Raw genomic sequence first — 21,074 nt, 5'->3', positions numbered from 1 at the left:
TTTCAGCCGAACATGGAAAATTGAGATGCTGTGCTACATTTTTACTATTTATTCACAAGTATTCTTTTTACTCAGTAATTAGTATGCAGCTTTGCTTTTCATGAAATGCCTCTTTTAAAATATGTTATTGTAATGATTAGGACGATTACTGTAATGTACTGTAATCATTACTGTAATGTTTTTTTTTTTTTTTTTTTTTCTGTGGTACGCGGGCCTCTCACTGTTGTGGCCTCTCCCATTGCGGAGCACAGGCTCCGGACGCGCAAGCTCAGTGGCCATGGCTCACAGGCCCAGCCGCTCCGCGGCATGTGGGATGCTCCCGGACCGGGGCACGAACCCGTGTCCCCTGCATCAGCAGGCGGACTCGCAACCACTGAGCCACCAGGGAAGCCCATTACTGTAATGATTAAGCTGATGAATTATTTGTAGCAATAAAACAGTCTTCAAGATTGGCATACTGTTACCTCTTGCATTTATTCTGCTTTCTAGTCATATTAAATAACTTCACATTTAAAATAAGTAATTGCTGCCCACCACAGTAACACATGTTGCTTTCATTAGAGGCTGTAGCAAAAAGTGAATTCTGGAAACATGGGTGTGGACAGTAGCTACCCACTCTCCTGCTGAGAGCACTTAATGGCTGCTTCTTGAGAAGCAACACCTAACTAACTCAGTAGGGCAAGGCAGCAGATTTGAATAAGTCTGAGGACATATTTGAGAATGCAAAATTGCATTCTCCCAGTGCTGATGCAGAAAAGGACAAACTGCCCATAGTTACTCACCGCCCCCCCATATATTCCAATGAGAAATACAGAAAACAACTTGTAAAATTTCTTCACAATGCACACGTTGAGATGAATGAAACAGCTGGCAGTGGCATCTCGCCTCTGAGTTGGATTTATAAAAATATTAGTGAGCTCAATTTTCTGTATTTTGCTATTTCATTCGGGGAGTGATGAAGAGAGTCTTTTATCATTATAAAACTCCAGGCTTCGCTGTCATTTATCACAGTGTCGTCCGGAATTCTGAAAATGTTCTGTCAGGGTTGATCTGGACATTTCAGGACTTGACATTTGATAGAAGTTGGGTAACCGAATATCGTAATGGTATCTTTTTCCTATATATACCCTGTCATTCAAGGCATAGAGTTTATCTGCAATGTCACTGCCAATTAAAACTGAAAACAGGCGGGAGATGTAACGATGCTGAGCCAAAAGCAAGTATAATTTCTTTCTCCTCCAGGACACATATCGACAATCAGTTTCTGCTGTGAGGGTTACCTAAACAAACATAAGACCACACATAATCAGAGATTAGGAAGCAAGAAACATTCTGCCATGTGGGGTTTTTTTTGGCCCCAAATTTTAAATGAATTTCTCGTGCTGATTTTAACATTAAAAAAGCCTACCAACCCACAATATATTGTTAAAATAGAAACTCCCTGGTGGTGCAGTGGTTGAGAGTCCACCTGCCGTTGCAGGGGACACGGGTTCATGCCCCGGTCCGGGAAGATCCCACATGCCGCGGAGTGGCTGGGCCCGTGAGCCATGACCGCTGAGCCTGCGCATCCGGAGCCTGTGCTCCGCAACGGGAGAGGCCACAACAGTGAGAGGCCCGCGTACCGCAAAAAAAAAAAAAAAAAGAAACTACAAAATTTATTACTATATATGTAATTTATAACATGAATAATCACAATGTTGTGCCCATCTCCAGTTTATCTGTTTTCTAAGTTTGGGTATCTAGATTTTGCATTTCAGTGATGTGAGAGCTACTTGATATTAAAACATAATAAAGTTGGCTAATGTTAGAGAAATATTTCCAAGTCAGTCCTGAATACTGTAAGCATTTAACCCTAATGCAGTTTCTGCAGTACCGAATAGAATTAACCTATTCTGCATATGTATAGGAATTTGTATTACAAAGACACACACATGTATACACACACAGGTATGCTACATGTATTAACCAGAGGAAGTATACCATAATAGACAGAACCTACTGAAAGGATTATCTTTCAAAACTACCAGATATGGCAGCAGAGTAGTGACAGTAAGTTTAGCATTTTGTTGCTAGAAAACAACTGAAATTCATCAGTATTTTGAATTTTAAAAGTCACTTATTTTGTAATAAGGGCAGATTTTTTGTTCTTGGTGTTTTTCTAAACTGTGACAGGTGGCAGTGTTTAGTTTAGAGTCAAATATCAATTAACTGTATTTTAATTCCCATATACTCAGTTAAGCAAAGAAAAATGTAAGAATATTTATCAGACTCCTTCCTGTCATATGTAATACCCAATCTTCTCCTTGTTGCTGGACCTATAAAGTGACATTAATCAGCAAGACTCAAGCGGAACTGGGAAGACATGCATGATACTAAGTACATTCCAAAGTTAAATATAAATTATTCCTATGTCATCTGCTGCTCTGTTTGCTTGTTTGCCTGTTTTTAAACAAACAGAAGAGGCAGTGTTCACAGTGTGGCTAGTTATTCCTTACCTGAAAAATGCCTTCCTCTGTGGGTTTCAGTGAGTCCCATTCAGGAGAATCCAGGAACTGGAAGGGGAAAATGTAATGCAGAAATTCGCCATCAACTGTCACTCTGATCCTACCCAAACACAAAGGACATCAGTTATGAGGGAAGGAGAAAGAGAGCACTAAGTTGGGGATGAGGATAGGGAACAGTATTTCCGATCTCTGATGGTTTTTTTGGCTTTTAAAATCTTTAAGGGCAAAATATTAAATTCATACATTACAATAAGTGACAAAAATCCCCTTTAAGATTTATGTACTGCTGTTCCTCCCATGGTTAGGATTCTGGAACAGTGGGTAAGATTCATCAGAAAATTCATCAAACTGTACATTGATGATATGTGCCCATTTATGTGTATATAATATATTTCAATTAAAAGTTTCAATGTACTCAGTCAGATTTTAAATTAAGTAGGAGAACACTGAAGAACATAAAGAAGTACCACTGGAAATACCTCTGTAAACGAAATATTTAACCTTTTAAAAAACATGAATAATCACATTAGTATTTCTTCCTCCAAACCTTCTGTTTTCAAATTTTATATATAGTGCACGTCCCCTTCTAGCAAGTGGGCAATTGCTAGAATTTACTGAAAAAAATGATCATTATAAAATTTAAGTGTTCTTTATTATTTAAAAGAATGCCCTATCAGAATCTGTTCAAAATACTTTGCATGCTAACATAAGTATTCTATTAATTTAAGCTGGCATCATCCTCTTGACTCTCATGATTAGCTTGGAAACAAGTAGCATATCCAGACAAACCAATTCATACATTTGATTTCTATGAAGAAATATTAAGACTCTAAATTATAACCTGCTTCAAGTAAATAATACCCTGTACTCTAAATGCCTATGTCCATGACTCATGTGTCAAGGGCTTTCTCATGCCTCAGCATGCTAAATGCTGCCCAGGACTATGCTGTGTTGAGATGGAAAATGCAGCAGAAAGAAACACAAGCTAGTAAGTAATAAAGAGGAAAGACATGCAAGCGTCAAGAGTACAAACCTTCCTGAAACAAGCAGGGAGAGTTTGTCAATGGAGGTTTTCCCCTGCATGGCATAACAGTGCTCCTTTTCCAAAGTAACCACTTCTGAGCTCATAGCAATAGTTCTGAAGTCGGGCAAAGAGGTCCCCAGAGGCTGGAAGAGGGAGCTGTACAACAGCTGAAATTCTCGCGCAAAGGTTATGCTGCGAACTTGATAGGCGATGTGAACAAACCGCATGAAGCAGATGACAAACAATATAAAATTCCAGGAAAATATGTCAGCTGCACAGACATCTACCCAAGCCCAGATAGCAGAACAGAGAAAACCCAACCCCAGCAAACTGAAGACGTAAAGGAGCCCGAAGAATCCACTGCCACCCATGAAACCTACTACAAATAAAATACTGGCAAGATGATAGATGGCTCCTTCCGCCTCTTGCTTCCAGCTGGTGCAGACTGGGTGCTCGTCTATTAGGTTCTTCCATAAACTTGAATTTCTTTCCATGGCTGTACTACCGTCTGGTTCACTTCTCAGTTGATGTTAAATGATATCGAAGCAAGTAATTAAGTCCTTTGCTTTTCCATCATCAGAGTTTTGCTCAGTCTTCACAAAACCAGAGGAAGCCCGGACACTGGAGTTGGGGTGATTAAGGGTTTGGTGTGTATGAATCTTGAAAAACTAAGAATCCCATGCTAGCATCCTTAAGTTCATCTGGGCTCCTGATTTAGATCTAGCCCACAAATATTTTGTGGTTTCCTGTGTAAGAATAAAACAGAAAGGATTCTAATTAAACAAGGAGAATTGAGAAGTATATTCAATGAGCCATCAGCATTACTTATTCAAGTTGACATCCTATTTTCTATGAAGTTAAAATGTTTTCAGCACAAAGACTGAAAGTGTTAAATTTCTGGGGTATAAAAATGCATATTTTAGAGTTAGGCTTATTAATCATCATAAATTATTTACAGAAATTTTAGTATTTGTTACAATTAACTAACTACATATTTTTCAAGAAAGCTAAGTGCTATAATCAGCTGGTCCCTTTAAGAGTAATTCAGTATACCTCAGAATCTCTTGGGACAGTGACTAAATATGCAGATTCATAGACTGTTTCTGGATATACTGAGTCAGAATCTCTGAGGGTGGAGCCTAAGTGTTGGTATTTAGAACAAGCTCCCCACATGATTTTGATGCATCAATCCATGGCCTTCCATGGCCCACCCTTTTAGAGATACTGTTTGACAATATGTTAGTCACTCTTTACAGATGAAGAATTCGAAGCTCAGAGAGGCCAAGTAATTTATCCAAGGCCACACAGTGGTTGGTGGCAGAGCAGAGCTTCAGGACTTGAGCCTGCATGCCAGATCCAATCATGTGATCTCCCGTGAGAGAGATTTTAAATTAGGCACGGTGAGAAGCCCTAATAAATCAATAAACATAACAAGCACACAATTAGGAGTCAGATTTTAAGAGCACAGAGTAGACTGTGAAAATGTTTAATTAATTAGATCTAAATTGTTTGAGAAATAAAAATTCAGTTCTCCTTCACTGTATTAGAGGCTATTTCAGGTTAAAGGTTGCATCCATAGAACTAAATAAATAATATTAAAATTCCTGCTACTTACACATTTATTTACCAGATGGTCAAAAATGTTAGCGACTTGTTCCTCTGCACATATATTCTCTACCCTTTCAGCCATATGGTAAAAATGCTAATATGTGATCTGACTCAGGAGAGATTTAACCATGATGACAGAGCTGTAGGGTATGTATCATTTATCACCAGGTTTCTTAACAATAAATGGTTTCAGTGTGAAGCATTCATTAGATTGACTTTTTTGAAATCAAAATAACATTCAAGAACCTTGAACTTGTGTGCTATATTTAGTGTTTTTATCTTGAGACGGATTTTTCCAGAACACCTGTTAATAAAATATCAGATATCATAGATCTTGTCTCATAGAAAAAAAGTTCACAAACAGAGGTGAAAATGACTTAGCTGAAGTGAAAAAAGGAATAGTGTTACTACCAACAGAACTAGAAGTGAAAATAAAGAAGCTGCTGCTGCTGAAGTTCCTGGTTTTTCATCTTGGGCAGTGATTCTCTTCTCAGAAAGTAATGACATTAAGAATATCACCAGGGCTTCCCTGGTGGCACAGTGGTTGGGAGTCTGCCTGCCGATGCAGGGGACACGGGTTCGTGCCCCAGTCCAGGAAGATCCCACATGCCGCGAAGCGGCTGGTCTCATGAGCCATGGCCGCTGAGCCTGCGCATCCGGAGCCTGTGCTCTGCAACAGGAGAGGCCACAACAGTGAGAGGCCCATGTACCACAAAAAAAAAAAAAAAAAAAAAAAAAAAAGAATATCACCAGGTGAATCATGAAAAAAAGAAGCAACAACACAGACCTATAACTTACAACCATATTGTTATTTCTACTTATGCTGCTTTCAAAAACATTTTACACAGTCTGCATCCCTCTAATGATCACTCCACCCGTCTCTCTGTGAGAGATGAGATTCAAGGCAGACTGGCATCCTGAATATGTTTCATTTCTCCTCTTTAAACAAAACACAAAATTATATATTACTGCACATTCAAAACAAAGAAACGTTTTTTAAAAATACAATGAGTAGTGACAACTGTGAAATGCAGACTGCAAATGTCAGTCCCCCTGCTGTTTTACTTTTAAAACGTGGGATTTTAAATTAATCAGTTCCTTAGGATACCAAGCACAGCCACGAAGCCAATATTAAAAAGCACCACCAGGAGAGCTCTGAACTGGGGTTTGAACTTCCTGAAAAATTTATAATCCTCAACAAATTGTTAAAATGATGCTAACAGGGAGAGGCCATGTAAAATGTTTGTGGGAATTCAGAGGGGAGCTTATGGGAATCTTGTCCCCTTAAACTCTTGACTTGGGGGATATACTGGGCCACCTACATTCCTGGAGTGTGACCCATTATGATTATATGAGGAACTGTGTTTCCGGCCCTTCCCAGTCGGCTTCTGTTTCAATAAGCTGCTACCAAGCCGTCTTCCTATCCTTGACACCATCTCACTCAACAGGGAGTGCTGACTTGCCCTGATTAAATTACTCCACACCCAGCCTTTCTCTGCTTGGTGTGTTTTTATTCAGTCACCAAAACAGATGTACTCTATTAGAAGAGGAAGAACTGACAGGGGCAGGTGATGAGCCTGAGTGTTCATCTGACATGTGCCAGTAGCGCTATATGAATGCTGCACATGATTCATCAACCAGCTGCCTGCTTTAAAGGCCTGTAGGCCTTAAGTCATGTTTTTGGGTAAATAACTGCTGAAATGCCAAAGGAGCACAATGGATTTCTTAAGCAATAAAGTGGGTCGTCCCTGCAAAAGAAGTTAACACATGGGGATACAAATGACGGAGACAAAATAAAGGGCAAATAAACAAAATATTTCCAAGTTTGCTCTTTAAATTGTAAGACCCTGAGTTCTAGGGAATAAGGAAACGTAAAGGCAGGGACAAAGACGCTCAGTGAAATGTAATCTAAACTGGGTGGCAAACGGATGAAGATCAGCTCAGAAATGGCAGTTATCGGTTCAGAACGTGGCCATTTATTACCTCCCTGCATCACACTTACTGCTGTGAGGGAGGCAGTATCTAAGGCATCATGCTCAGCCTACAGATGAGCAAGGTGGGGCACCAGACAGGTTAAGTAACTTGCTTCAGGGAAAGGAGGCAGTAAGTCACAGGGTGGAAGTTCAAGTCCTCCTCCACTCAGCTTCATGCCCTCCCCAGCAGGCAATGTGTCTTTCAAGGTTGTGAATCTGATTTAATGTGTTGGGAGACCAGTGGGATATTCTGCCAGGACAGCTTGCCAGTAAAATAATAATCTTAACAGTGGATATTTGAGACCTGCTATATCTGCTTGTACTGCTCAATCCATAATGCTTAGAATACTGCCAGGGACACAGACATAGAAAGGCACTCATGAAGTAATCTGCTGTATTATTATTCAACATTGACTCACTTCCTCTTCTAGATTCCAGAATTCTTAAGGGGCAAAGACAAATGTTTTTGTACTTCTGACCCTTGGCACTCAGTGAATGTGGACTGAACACACTGGTATAGAGGTACAAGCCCACTCTGCCTTTTCCATCCCCACTCTCTATCCAGTTCAACAGATGTTCTAACATCTTCTGTCACCTAAAGGAACAGAAGTGGAGGAGACCTTGACTGAGGGCTCGGGACATCACTTATTTAAGATATCTGGCACAACTCCAAATTCATAGGAGAATGCTTCTGTCCTCTTAGAACATTCAGTTCCTTAAGAGCAGCTGAATTCCTGGTCTGATTAAAACAACTCTGGCAGCATGTGGTATTGTGTTAGTTTGGGTTGCTAGGCAACGAAGAAGATCAAAATTCCATCAATATTCTACTCATTAATTGGAATCATATCCCAACTTTGGTGTGTGTTCCATATGGGAAATAATCATGAACTTAAAGCTAGTTTTTGCCCCCCAATATATATGATCATGCCCTAATCACTGGAAGCTGTGAATGTAATCTTATTTGGAAAAAAGGTCTTTGTAGATATAACTAAGTTAAGGATCTCCAGATGAGAAGACCATCCTAGATTACTTGGATGGGCCAAATCCAATGGCAATTGGTCTTATAAGAGACACACAGAGGATGCAGATAGAAGAGGAGGAAGCAATGTGACCACAGAGGCAGAGACTGGAGTGATGCAGCCATAAATCAAGGAATGCCGACAGCCACCAGACAATGGAAGAGGCAAGTAACAGAATCGCCCTTAGAGCTTCTGGAAGGAGTACACCTACCAACACCATGATTTCAGACTTCTGGCCTCCAGAACTATGAGAGAATAAATTTATGTTGTTTGGAAAAAAAAAAAAAGCTAGTTTTCTCTGCTTATCTTTAAGGAGCTGCACTTATTCAGCAACTATGTGCCAGACATATTTGAAAAATTATCTCATTTAATCTTCACAACAGCCCCATGAGGAAAGTACTATTATCTCCAACTCACAGATGAGAAAACTCAGAGAAGTCAAGTAAACTGTTCAAGGTTACCACACTGCTCATATTGGAACTAAGCTTCCATCCAGGTCTGCCTGACTCTGAAATTCACAGTTTAAACTGCATCATTCTGCTTCCACAGTACCAGGATTTAGAAAATGTAGGCTTTAGTTTCCTCCCTGCTACTTAGATGAACTCAGACATATTTATTCATCAGTAAAGCAGAGGTAATATCACCTATTCTGTCCACTTTAAAGGGTGCTGGAAGATTCAGATGAGAAAATCTTCATTAAAAATTCTTAGCAAATTTTTAAATAGAAATGCCATTGCTGTATTTGTTGCTTGTATGTTATAGAGCTGAGCCATTTGGAGAATACAGTTTTCAAAAGTTTTCTTTCCCTCAGAGGATTACAGTTGAAGATGAACCATCCTTATACTGTAATTCTAAATTTACTCATTTCTGCAGGAGTGATCTCTATCATTCTTCCCTATCTTGTGTCCTGGCCGCCTACTGCTGGCAGGTATAGACCCAGAACCAACCCATCCTTAAGTCTTCACTTTCCAGTGGCCAAGAAGCCAGTCTCTGGAAGCCGACAACAATCCTGTTCCTTAGATTAGTGTTTAGTGCTTCCCAGCAGGTGTGTTCAGATCACTTCCATCAGAATCACCTGGCTACAGCCAACATCATCCTCAATGGTGAAAAACTGAAACCATTTCCACTAAGATCAGGAAAAAGACAAGGTTGCCCACTCTCACCACTATTATTCAACATAGTTTTTGGAGGTTTTAGCCACAGCAATCAGAGAAGAAAAAGAAATAAAAGGAATCCAAATTGGAAAAGAAGTAAAGCTGTCACTGTTTGCAGATGACATGATACTATACATAGAGAATCCTAAAGATGCTACCAGAAAACTACTAGAGCTAATCAATGAATTTGGTAAAGTAGCAGGATACAAAATTAATGCACAGAAATCTCTTGCATTCCTATGCACTAATAATGAAAAATCTGAAAGTGAAATTAAGAAAACACTCCCATTTACCACTGCAACAAAAAGAATAAAATACCTAGGAATAAACCTACCTAAGGAGACAAAGGACCTGTATGCAGAAAATTATAAGACACTGATGAAAGAAATCAAAGATGATACAAGTAGATGGAGAGATATACCATGTTCTTGGATTAGAAGAATCAACATTGTGAAAATGACTGTACTACCCAAAGCAGTCTACAGATTCAATGCAATCCCTATCAAACTACCACTGGCATTTTTAACAGAACTAGAACAAAAAATTTCACAATTTGTATGGAAACACAAAAGACCCCGAATAGCCAAAGCAATCTTGAGAAAGAAAAACAGAGCTGGAGGAATCAGGCTCCCGGACTTCAGACTATACTACAAAGCTACAGTAATCAAGACAGTATGGTACTGGCATAAGAACAGAAATATAGATCAATGGAACAGTATAGAAAGCCCAGAGATAAACCCACACACATATGGTCACCTTATCTTTGATAAAGGAGGCAAGAATATACAATGGAGAAAAGACAGCCTCTTCCATAAGTGGTGCTGGGAAAGCTGGACAGCTACATGTAAAAGAATGAAATTAGAACACTCCCTAACACCGTACACAAAAATAAACTCAAAATGGATTAAAGACCTAAATGTAAGGCCAGACACTATCAAACTCTTAGAGGAAAACACAGGCAGAACACTCTATGACATAAATCACAGCAAGATCCTTTTTGACCCACCTCCTAGAGAAATAGAAATAAAAACAAAAATAAATAAATGGGACCTAATGAAACTTAAAAGCTTTTGCACGTCAAAGGAAACCATAAACAAGACAAAAAGACAACACTAAGAATGGAAGAAAATATTTGCAAATGAAGCAACTGACAAAGGATTAATCTCCAAAATTTACAAGCAGCTCACGCAGCTCAATATCAAAAAAACAAACAACCCAATTCAAAAATGGGCAAAAGACCTAAATAGACATTTCTTCAAAGCAGATATACTGATTGCCAACAAACACATGAAAGAATGCTCAACATCATTAATTATTAGAGAAATGCAAATCAAAACTACAATGCAATATCATCTCACACTGGTCAGAATGGCCATCATCAAAAAATCTACAAACAATAAATGCTGGAGAGGGTGTGGAGAAAAGGGAACCCTCATACACTGTTGGTGGGAATGTAAATTGACACAACCACTATGGAGAACAGTATGGAGGTTCCTTAAAAAACTAAAAATAGAACTACCATATGACCCAGCAATCCCACTACTGTGCATATACCCTGAGAAAACCATAATTCAAAAAGAGTCATGTACCAAAATGTTCATTGCAGCTCTATTTACAATAGCCAGGACATGGAAGCTATCTAAGTGTCCATCGACAGATGAATGGATAAAGAAGATGTGGCACATATATACAATGGAATATTACTCAGCCATAAAAAGAAACGAAATTGAGTTATTTGTAGTGAGGTGGATGGACCTAGAGTGAAGTAAGTCAGAAAGAGAAAACCAAATACCGTATGCTAACACATATATATGGAATCTAAAAAAAAAATAAAAGGTCATGAAGAACCTAGGGGCAGGACAGGAATAAAGATGCAGACCCAGTAGAGAATGGACTTGAGGATATGGGGAAGGGGAAGGGTAAGCTGGGAAGAGGTGAGAGAGTGGCATGGACATATATACACTACCAAATGTAAAATAGATAGCTAGTGGGAAGCAGCTGCATAGCACAGGGAGATGAGCTCGGTGCTTTGTGACCACCTAGAGGGGTGGGATAGGGAGGGTGGGAGGGAGACACAAGAGGGAAGAGATATGGGGATATATGTATATGTATAGCTGATTCACTTTGTTACAAAGCAGAAACTAACACACCATTGTAAAGCAATTATACTCCAATAAAAACGTTAAAAAAATAAAAAAACTTTATAATCTTAAAAAAAAAAAAAAAAAAGAATCACCTCGGTGGCTTGTTAAAATGCTCCTTCCCTGGCCCCACCCCAGAACTACTGAGCCAGGAAGGGACCCAGATAGATGCATTTCTGATAGGCTCCCAGTTCATTCTTATGCATACTAAAGTTTGAGAGCCATTATTTTATTTTGTTCCTGAAGGACCTCTGAATTATCCTTGCTTGCAGAGCCTCAGCTGTGTCCATTCCTGGCTGACCACTCGCTGTCCTCCCATGCTGATTACTCCATGTAATGTTCCCTGGTCCCTAGTTGTCTGTCCACGGCTGTAGTGCTGGTGTCAGTGCACCATTCTGCTATCTAGTCTGTCCAGTTGGCATTACTACTTAAGAGAAGGGTCCTAGTCTTAGCTGTGCCCCTAAACAGTGTGTGATTTTAAGCTTCCCAGACCTGTTCCCTCACTGATAAAATGAAAGAGTTGGACAAATAATGTACGGTTCCTTTTAGCTCTAAAATAACACAACTCTCCATGATATGAAATAGAACATTATTCCTAGCATAGGTCAAAATGTAGAGCTGAGGGGCAGAACTGAATTATGACTGCAGATCTTAACATCAGGTTTATGACTGGGGCCCAACTCTAGAGATTGTTTAATTATTTAAGGACTGTGGTAGGGCCCAGCCACTGGAATTTTTTCAGAAATTTCCCAGTGATTTTGTTGTGCAACCAGGGTTACAAACTTTTAGGGGGATAGGGTTGAGAGACACCAGAACATTCTATAGAGTAAAGGGTCTGGATTTTAATCCTTATTAGTATTTTTTTTTAATTTATTTTATTTATGTCTGTGTTGGGTCTTTGTTGCTGCGCACAGGCTTTCTCTAGTTGCGGTGAGCGAGGGCCACTCTTCATTGCGGTGCACAGGCTTCTCATTGCAGTGGCTTCTTTTGTTGCGAAGCACGGGCTCTAGAGCGCAGGCTTAGTAGTTGTGGCTCACGGGCTTAGTTGCTCTGCGGCATCCCAGACCAGGGCTTGAACCCGTGTCCCCTGCATTGGCAGGCAGATTTTTAACCACTGAGCCACCAGGGAAGCCCTAATGCTTATTTTTAAAGGGCTGGAAAGGCACATTTTCTCCTGTGTGTCTTCATTTCTACGCTTTGCTCAGGTCAGGAAGCATTTTTCTTCCTCACCACTCATCTCCAAGGGGGCTCAAGGTTTGTGGATATTCTGCAGAAGCCTTTCCTTAACATGGTGGCTGAAGTGCACCTTCTAGGTTCTGAGTTTTTATGGCCTTTATTATCGGTCTACATGGCTTTCACTATATATTATATTGCCCATTATATATATTTTCCTTTTTAAAGCGTCATAATTTGCTTATTCTCTCAGTTGGGGTATATATTTAAGTATTTTTTTAAAGAAATGAATGTAGATAGTGTGTGCATTTTTTAAATATTGGCTTTATTAATTGGTCATTATATATGTATGGATATGTGTGTGTGTGTGTGTGTGTATATATATATATATATATATATATATATATATAGCAATGATAACAGTGGTCAGGGAGAAAAGCAGTGTGTAGAATACAGTTTTGGAACAAGCAGGTTAATAAGCCAGGAAGTCCAAGTGAGATATGATCAATACCTGAATCAATGGCTTAGGTGTTGGACTAAAAAGAAAGGAAAGCATATATTAGACCATGAGGAAGAAATGAAAGGAAGATGTGTCTCTACTGAGACACAGGAACAGAAAAAGGATGAAGATGCTTTCATCTTCCTTTCATCCCTTTCTTTCCCGAAGCTCGGAAAGAAATCAGAGGAAAGGGGGACTCATTTTGAGTCATGTTTAACCTGATGCACTTGGTCTAGCAACAGAGTTCACAACAGAAGATAAGGGGCAGGATGGAGGGGTATGTAACAGTTGTCTTGTAATAACACAGCACAATCCTGAATAAGGACTGGAGCTGGCAAGATTATCTAGAAAGTGAGTACAAAGAGAAATGAGAGTTGAAGTTAAATGCCCATGATCAGAGGCCTTAGAATTCTAGGGGTGTGCTGGCTATTGCAGGAGCCATGAGCCACATGTGGCTGTTGAGGCCCTGAAATATGGCTAGTCTGAAGTAAGATGTGCTGTGCACAATGGATTGTGAAGACTTAGTACAAAGATAAGGAATAAGTCGTGAATAATTTTTATATTGGTTACATGTTGAAATGATAATGTTTTGGAAATACTGGGTTAAATAAAACATGTTATTAAAGCTAATTTCACCTAATTCCTCTTATTTTTTAATGTTGCTACTAGAAAAATTTAAATTACATATGTGGCTTGCGTTATATTTCTCTTGGACAGTGCTGGCCTGGAGCTTCTCAAGCAATAAGAGAGGAAATGAAAAGACTTGACATGATGCTGTGCAAATAGTGCATATGTATAGCATATAAATGTATAAATATGGAAGAATTATCTAAGATTAAGAGCAAAGAGTTGGTATAAATGTAAATGATATTGGCTACAATATTCATATACTACAGTCAGATGTTATCCAAGGCATAGATGTGTCACCATCTGGTTTCTGCCTAAAAAGATGGCCAACCCCACTACAGCTCTTGGCCTCTTTATCCTACCAAGGAAGGCACTACTTTTTCCTTTTCCCTTAGGAGAACTCCACTTTTCTAAGCAATTATATTACATGGTCTTGTTTTATCATTTCATCTTCTGATGATACCTCATGGTATACACTGGAAATCTCAGACAATCTTATAAATTTTATGCTGGAGATTGGATTGTGGCCTTCTGGATTCCAGAAGGTCCACACCAGCCTTTGTTTGCACATAATACCTAAGTCTCTTCATGTACCACTAGGCTTCTAGGCTGGAGTATGCCTTTTTTTTTTTTTTTTTTTTTTTTTTTTTTGCGGTACGTGGGCCTCTCACTGTTGTGGCTTCTCCCGTTGCAGAGCACAGGCTCCAGACGCGCAGGCCCAGCGGCCATGGCTCACGGGCCCAGCCGCTCCGCGGCATGTGGGATCTTCCTGGACCGGGGCACGAACCCGTGTCCCCTGCATCGGCAGGCGGACTCTCAACCACTGTGCCACCAGGGAAGCCCACACTAAACTTATTGTGGTCATCATTTCATGATGTATGTAAGTCAGATCATTATGCTGCACATCTTAAAATTATATAGTGCTGTATGTCAATTATATCTCAATAAAACTGGAAGGAAAAAAAGAAATTACAGGCACTTCCCTGGTGCAACAGTGGTTAAGAATCTGCCTGCCAATGCAGGGGACACGGGTTCAATCCCTGGTCTGGGAAGATCCCACATGCCGCAGAGCAACTAAGCCCATGCACCACAACTACTGAGCCTGCGCGCCACAACTAGAGAAAGCCCTCACACAGCAACGAAGACCCAATACAGACAAAAAAAGAGAAAAAAAAGAAATTACAATTTTTGGAGCAACAGAAGGATAGGTTGAGTCCTGTGTTGAATCACGCAGTGCCCTATAATTCTGAATTTGAAGACACAGCAGTAAACCCCTCCTTCTCAAGCTCATCATTTGATTGCTTTAAACGAACAACCCCCGTACTCTGCTTCAAGTTCTTCTGAGTTCTTCATGTCCTGGAAATGGTTAAAGGCACAAGCAGGAAGCCATTCACTTTCGATCACCTGCTATCATGTCAAGCAGTAAGTTCACCTAAGATTCCTGATGAAAGATGCAAGAGAAGCTGGAATCATGGATGCACTAACAGTCTTTTCTTGATATGAGTCCAAGGTAGACACCTTTACTTACCTCTCCTCCAAGTTTCCTATATGCAGCAAATGAACTCACTTTTTCTATGTTTATTTACTTCAGGTTCTCATTTTCCTTCCTGGAAAACACACCTGTTAAGTTCATGTGTGCTAGCTAATTGGCTATAATCTTTCATTTGTCATTTTTTTGGGCTTAATGAGCAAGTGGATCACACACCAGGGTCAACGATGTTTGAAACCACCAAACCAGCCACTACTGGTGCTAACAGGAGCACTTCTGCAGGGAATGACCATTTCAGGTGTTCATATATAGACAGGAGCTTTCTCTCTGACTGTGAGAAAGATTGTTCACTGGTCCTCCATCCATGTACTCAATAATCTTTCCATTTCTTTGATTTCTTTCAGCCTCGTTGTTATTGACTTTGTAGTACTTGAGCTTATTCCAGCCATAGATGTTTCTTTTTTGTCCATTTCCTGTCATGATCTGCAATGTGGATTATTCCCTTATTCCTGCTGCTCAGGAAATACTACATATTCTCTTGATTCTTTCAAAATATTTGATTATCTCAAGCTTCTCTTCAATACTGAAGCTTTCCTTTTGCATGCACTATTTGCCTTTTTTGAATCAAGGTGCTTAAACATCCTTGGGATGTTGAATGAGTGTGTTTTTATGTAGAAAAATTCCTAACTGCAGAATAGCAAAACACAATCTTGCAGGATACCACATGGTGAACCAAGGTAGCTGGTAGACGTTGAGGTCTCTGTGTGTTTGCATTTTGTGTATTCCTACAGGGCTCCGTTAGCTGGTTGCAGTTTACTGTGTTCACCTGGTGTTTCTGGCTGAGTAAATCATATATAAGCAAGTGCAGAATTTGTGTTATGCTCAAATTGTTCCCTAATATTTCAATTGCATTGGAATGACGCTGGTTTTCAAAACAAGCATTATAGCATAATTGACTGCATCATCAACTTTCAAATGGCCAGGAAAACATTACTAATTAACATATGCAGTAATTCAATAAATCCCTGCCCTCATGAGGCTTGCATTTTAGTGAAATTCAAATGTTGACATAATTAAAACCCAGCTTCAAATTATGAGATCTAAAATAATCTAAAAATATATCTTATATGCAAAAAACTTAAGCTACTTAAAACTCATTTAAAGTCAGTTGTTGCATATTGAATTTTAAAATAAATGCTACATTTTAAAAGACAGTCTAAGGTCTTGAAGATCAAAATGCAAACAAACTTGTTTTTTAGAACTTCCATCAAAGACCAAAAGCAAAGAGACAAATAAACCCCCAAACATTATATGTGTCATTGGAGTACCACATTACACAGTAATGTGTCTGTATCCTTCTAGTTGTATAAATGCAAAGAAAGACATATGGAATGATCTTCACTTAATCTTAAGGGTGGTTATCCTTGTATGGTGGGACACTACTTTTTTCTTTGCACATATCTGTATTATTTGCTTACTTTATTATTTATTTATTTATTTGGCTGCGTTGGGTCTTCATTGCTGCATGAGGGCTTTCTCTAGTTGTGGCGAGCAGCGGGGCCTCTCTTCCTTGCAGTGCATGGGCTTCTCATTGCGGTGGCTTCTCTCGTTGCAGAGCACGGGCTCTAGGTGTGCAGGCTTCAGTAGTTGTGGCACGTGGTCCATAGAGTGCACGGGCTTCAGTAGTTGTGGCACGCAGGCTCTAGGGCACAGGGCTTCAGTAGTTGTGGCTTGTGGGCTCTAGAGTGCAGGCTCAGTAGTTGTGGTGCATGGGCTTAGTTGCTCTGTAGCATGTGGGATCTTCCTGGACCAGGGATCAGACCCATGTCCCCTGCACTGGCAGGTGGATTCTTAACCACTGCACCACCAGAGAAGTCCCTGCTTCCTTTATAATAATCTTACAAAACCAAAAGGTGGTTTTATATTAATTTGAGAATTTTTAAATACAAAAATTTCAGAGAATAAAAATCCATGAATCCAACAACCATAATTAACAAATATCAACATTGTGATATTTTTGGATCCTTTTAAAATAAAAAAAATTTTCACGAAAAATTGAAGATCACCATGGATTGCTCTCCAGTATCATTCCCCACCCATCCATTCACTCTATATAATTGTAATTTTTCTTTCCTGTCCATATAGAATAATTTTAAAAATTCCAATTAAAAATGAAATGCTAGATTAGAAATATATCTTATAAGGCGGGTTTTTTTCAGATTCACTCTTAAATTTCTGTTCTGATGAATAATTTAAAGCATATTCCAAAACTGAGAAAATAATATATAATAAATCCCAAATACCCATTACCAAGATTCAACAATTGTCAAGATTTTGCCACATGGAGTTTCTGAAATCAAAAGCAAAAAATTGTGACCTACTGTTCAACCTACAGTTTGTTCAGTCAATAAACAAACACCTACTAAGGAAGACAGGGAGAACTAAGATGAGCTGTGCTCTTATGATGTGCCAGACACTGGGTCTTCCCTATGCTGACCCACTTAGGAGTCACAACAACTCTGCAACCCAAATAGTATTATCAGCATTGTTCAGAATGGAAAATGAGGCTCAGAGAGATGAAAGTTATTCTATAGGCTCAGCTGCTATAGACCATTTTCTAGACCATAAATCCCTCCTCCCCCACCAATTTCAGAGTGTGTGTGTGACAGTCACTAGAGGTTATTCTGCTGAAAAGCACAAAATGAGAAGATCTCACTTTGGGTCTGTATGAATTCATCCCTGAATTCTCTGGGCTGGAGGAGGATCCAGCATTGTTACAGGAACTTTAAGTTAGCAACTTTGGGTTATTTATTTAATTGATAAAATAACCGGTTGTAAATTTCACTTTAAGACATTTTCGTCTAACTACTTAGATAAAAGAGAGAAATATTTTCCCCTTTCCTTTAAAAAAAAATCTCATTAATGACTCAATATACTCTGGTAAATTCTTACTTATTCTCTATAGCTCATAATCCCAGCTGACCAACACCCATAATTACAAAAAAAGATTTCAATCGCAATTTGCAGGCTTGCAAATTTATCCTGGATATTTTCCAAAGCTGTTTCAAAACTTCTTGCCTGTCATGTCGCTATGTGTTGTTATGCTCACATACTACAGCAAATGCTTCATAACCATTCTTGATCTTTCCTGGGGACTGTTTCAAAATAAGCAGACGTGAATGCTCCAGTGTGTCAACCCTATTAGTCAGTCTTGTGATAAGAAACATGGGATTTGGGCTTCCCATGACACATTTTTATTTAATAACATAGAATATCACCATTTAGAAACCCAGGATGCACAATGATTCAGCTATTTTGAGAGACTGATGAGATTAAAGAAACTCAACTATCAAATGTCTCCCAGTTTATATGTATAAAATTTTAGGACAGATAACATCTTACTCTAGATTTCACTTAATATTTGTATCCCAAACTCTTCAAAAGACAAACCCAGTCTCCCAGAGAAGGAAAGAGCCTTAAAGATCATCTGGGATCAGCCAGACCTCTTCATTTTGCAAATGTGGAAGGAGATCCAATTTTCGTTTTGTTTATGTTTTGTTTCAGGTAGTTCTTGTTTGGTTTTCTCTTGCCACAAAGAACAATGCCAAGTTCCTGTACTGTCACACCAGGGATATGTTCATGCAACAGTCCTTGGTATTAAAAATAACAGAAAAGAAAATAGCCACCAAACTTTAGTATGAACAGAGAGCAATACTTTTTTTAAGGCTGCCATAAAACTCAATTGCAATGTGCAAGCTTGCAAATTGAAAATACCTAACCACAAAAGTTGGAGTAAAAAAGTCAGGAAGGAAGGCTGTCACATTCTAGAAGTTTAGAAAATCAAATTCGGTTACGTAGAAAAGTGGGTTTCTAATTCTACTTTTCCATTTATTTACATATAGAACTTTTTCACTTTTTGCAAAATATCTCCCGACTAAAACAATTTTTGGGGGGCCATAGTCCTATTACTGTATTTGATTCTGTGCCTTTAATCTTTTCTTAAAATACAGACCCTCAAAATGTCTCATACCTCTGTAACCGACCTTGGTGAGGAGGTAATTTAGTGGTTTTCAAACGTCTTTTTCTTTCCTTCCTTCCCTTTTTTTTAAGGGGCATTCCCCAAATAGAGTAAACAGGTCAGCGTGACCTTGGACGAGGTCGCTCTCTCGGTCCCCAACTCAGCGTGAAACCCTGACCCTAGTCAGACCCTTTGCAGAAGGAAACTTCCCGCCGCTGCCCGACTTCCCCAAGGCCAACCTAAAGATATCAGGGCCCCCAGAAGCAGCTTTTCTCCCTCGAAAATCCGGCCTTTTGCGGGGACTCCAAGGTGCTCGGGGCAAGAGTGGGACCAACAGCAGAGGTGGGAGGAAGATTCACCTCTATGCGCTGACGACCCGAGCGCCCAGGGCCCGCGCGCCGACCCGCAGCAGCGATCACCCCACGCCCGCCAAGCTCGAGCGGCGCCGCGCGGACCCGGGGCTCGCCGCTGGCTCGAGCAGGGCTGGAGCCCTGCGGCGGCTCGGCGCGCGCAGTAGCACCGGCGGCGAAGCACGGGCGCTGCCGGGGGTCTGCGGCGAGCGGCCCCCACCCGGGGGCGGGGCCAGCACAGAGGCCTCGCCCGGCGAGCGGCCCCAGCATTGCGAGGTGTGAGGGTGCGGACGGCGGCGGGAGAGCGGCGGCCGAGGCGCCCCGGCTCCCTCCTTACCTGGCCTTCTCCGGCCCCGCGCTGAGCTCCGGCCTCGAGCCCGGAGAAGTTTCCCAGCCGAGCGCGCCGAGCCCTAGCAGCCGGCGCGAAGCCCCCGGCGCCCGGCTCGCGCTCTCCTGGCCAACCCCGGGCCGGCGCCCGCATCCGCGCCCGGGCGCTCGGTGACCGCAGCCCGGCTCCGGAGCGGAGCGGCGCGGCGGTGCAGGCGGGGGCCGGGCACGGGCGCGCGCCCCAGGGGCGGCGGGGGTGGTGGCGGCGGCGGTCGCGGGCGCGCTGGGCCCGGGCAGCCCCAGCCTCCTGGGAGCCGCCGGACTTCTGATCAACTTAGCGATCGCGGCGGACCAAAGTTTGCGAAGATGGGTTTCCCGAAGTGAACACCAATCACAGTTATAAAATGAACCTTGTATTATTCGCTGTTATCCTCGGCAGTGAGCCATGGGGTTGACTCCTGGGATGGAAAGCAACTGTACGTCTGCCCTCTCGCTACCTCACACCCAACCCCACCGCCCCGCACTGTAAACAAAAAGAGGTGAAATGACCTGAGAGGCGATGGGAATATTTGGGTGTATAGGACAGAGAACGTTTAATATCTTTTTTTTTTTTTTTTTTTTTTTTTTTTTTTTTTTTTTTTGCTGTACGCGGGCCTCTCACTGCTGTGGCCTCTCCCGTTGCGGAGCACAGGCTCCGGACACACAGGCTCCGCGGCCATGGCTCGCGGGCCCAGCCGCTCCGCGGCATGTGGGATCTTCCGGGATAGGGGCACGAACCCGTGTCCCCTGCATCGGCAGGCGGACTCTCAACCACTGCGCCACCAGGGAAGCCCCACGTTTAATATCTTGATTCAAATCAGTGAACGTCTGAATAAAGCAAATGTATAAAGAGCATGGACGATCATAGAAGGAAAAAAAATTAAATACAGATGATAAAAAAGTTCAAATCAGTAATGAACCAGTGCATACAACTTAAGGCAAAAATCAAATGCATATTTTCCTCCTATGAAGTTAGTGAAGTTTTCTTTGGTTTTGGTGGTCAAACCCTATGGTGGTTGGTGAGGGAACAGTGAAATACAACTTACTCGAGTGTTTCCATCTCCTCCCCTCTCTCAGCACCCTCACTCGTGTTATATAACTGTGTTGGTGACAGTGATTCCCGGAACAA

At 41.0% G+C, this 21,074-nt stretch overlaps 1 protein-coding gene across 1 annotated transcript; it reads right to left on the bottom strand.

Annotated features, from left to right (window-relative positions):
* Positions 1-469: 469 nt before the first annotated feature.
* Positions 470-20,099, bottom strand: POPDC3 (popeye domain containing 3). Its single transcript, XM_060115104.1, has 4 exons — positions 19,917-20,099; positions 3,538-4,274; positions 2,496-2,604; positions 470-1,280 (listed from the first exon to the last, which is right to left on the bottom strand). Exons 2-4 carry the CDS (start codon positions 4,020-4,022, stop codon positions 999-1,001), a joined length of 876 nt encoding a protein of 291 aa, XP_059971087.1. The 5' UTR covers positions 4,023-4,274; positions 19,917-20,099; the 3' UTR covers positions 470-998.
* Positions 20,100-21,074: the final 975 nt, after the last annotated feature.

Source organism: Mesoplodon densirostris, chromosome 12, assembly GCF_025265405.1.
Source record: "Mesoplodon densirostris isolate mMesDen1 chromosome 12, mMesDen1 primary haplotype, whole genome shotgun sequence".
NCBI classification, from domain to species: domain Eukaryota; kingdom Metazoa; phylum Chordata; class Mammalia; order Artiodactyla; family Ziphiidae; genus Mesoplodon; species Mesoplodon densirostris.
This window is presented reverse-complemented; position numbering and strand designations above follow the sequence as displayed.

Coding starts and splice junctions, on each gene's coding strand:
- POPDC3 (XM_060115104.1), bottom strand. CDS start 4,022: ATGGAAAGAAATTCAAGTTTATGGAAGAACCTAATAGACGAGCACCCA. Junction 2,605..3,537: donor TCCCTGCTTGTTTCAGGAAG/GTTTGTACTCTT, acceptor GTGTTTGGGTAG/GATCAGAGTGACAGTTGATG. Junction 1,281..2,495: donor CAGAGGAAGGCATTTTTCAG/GTAAGGAATAAC, acceptor ATGTTTGTTTAG/GTAACCCTCACAGCAGAAAC.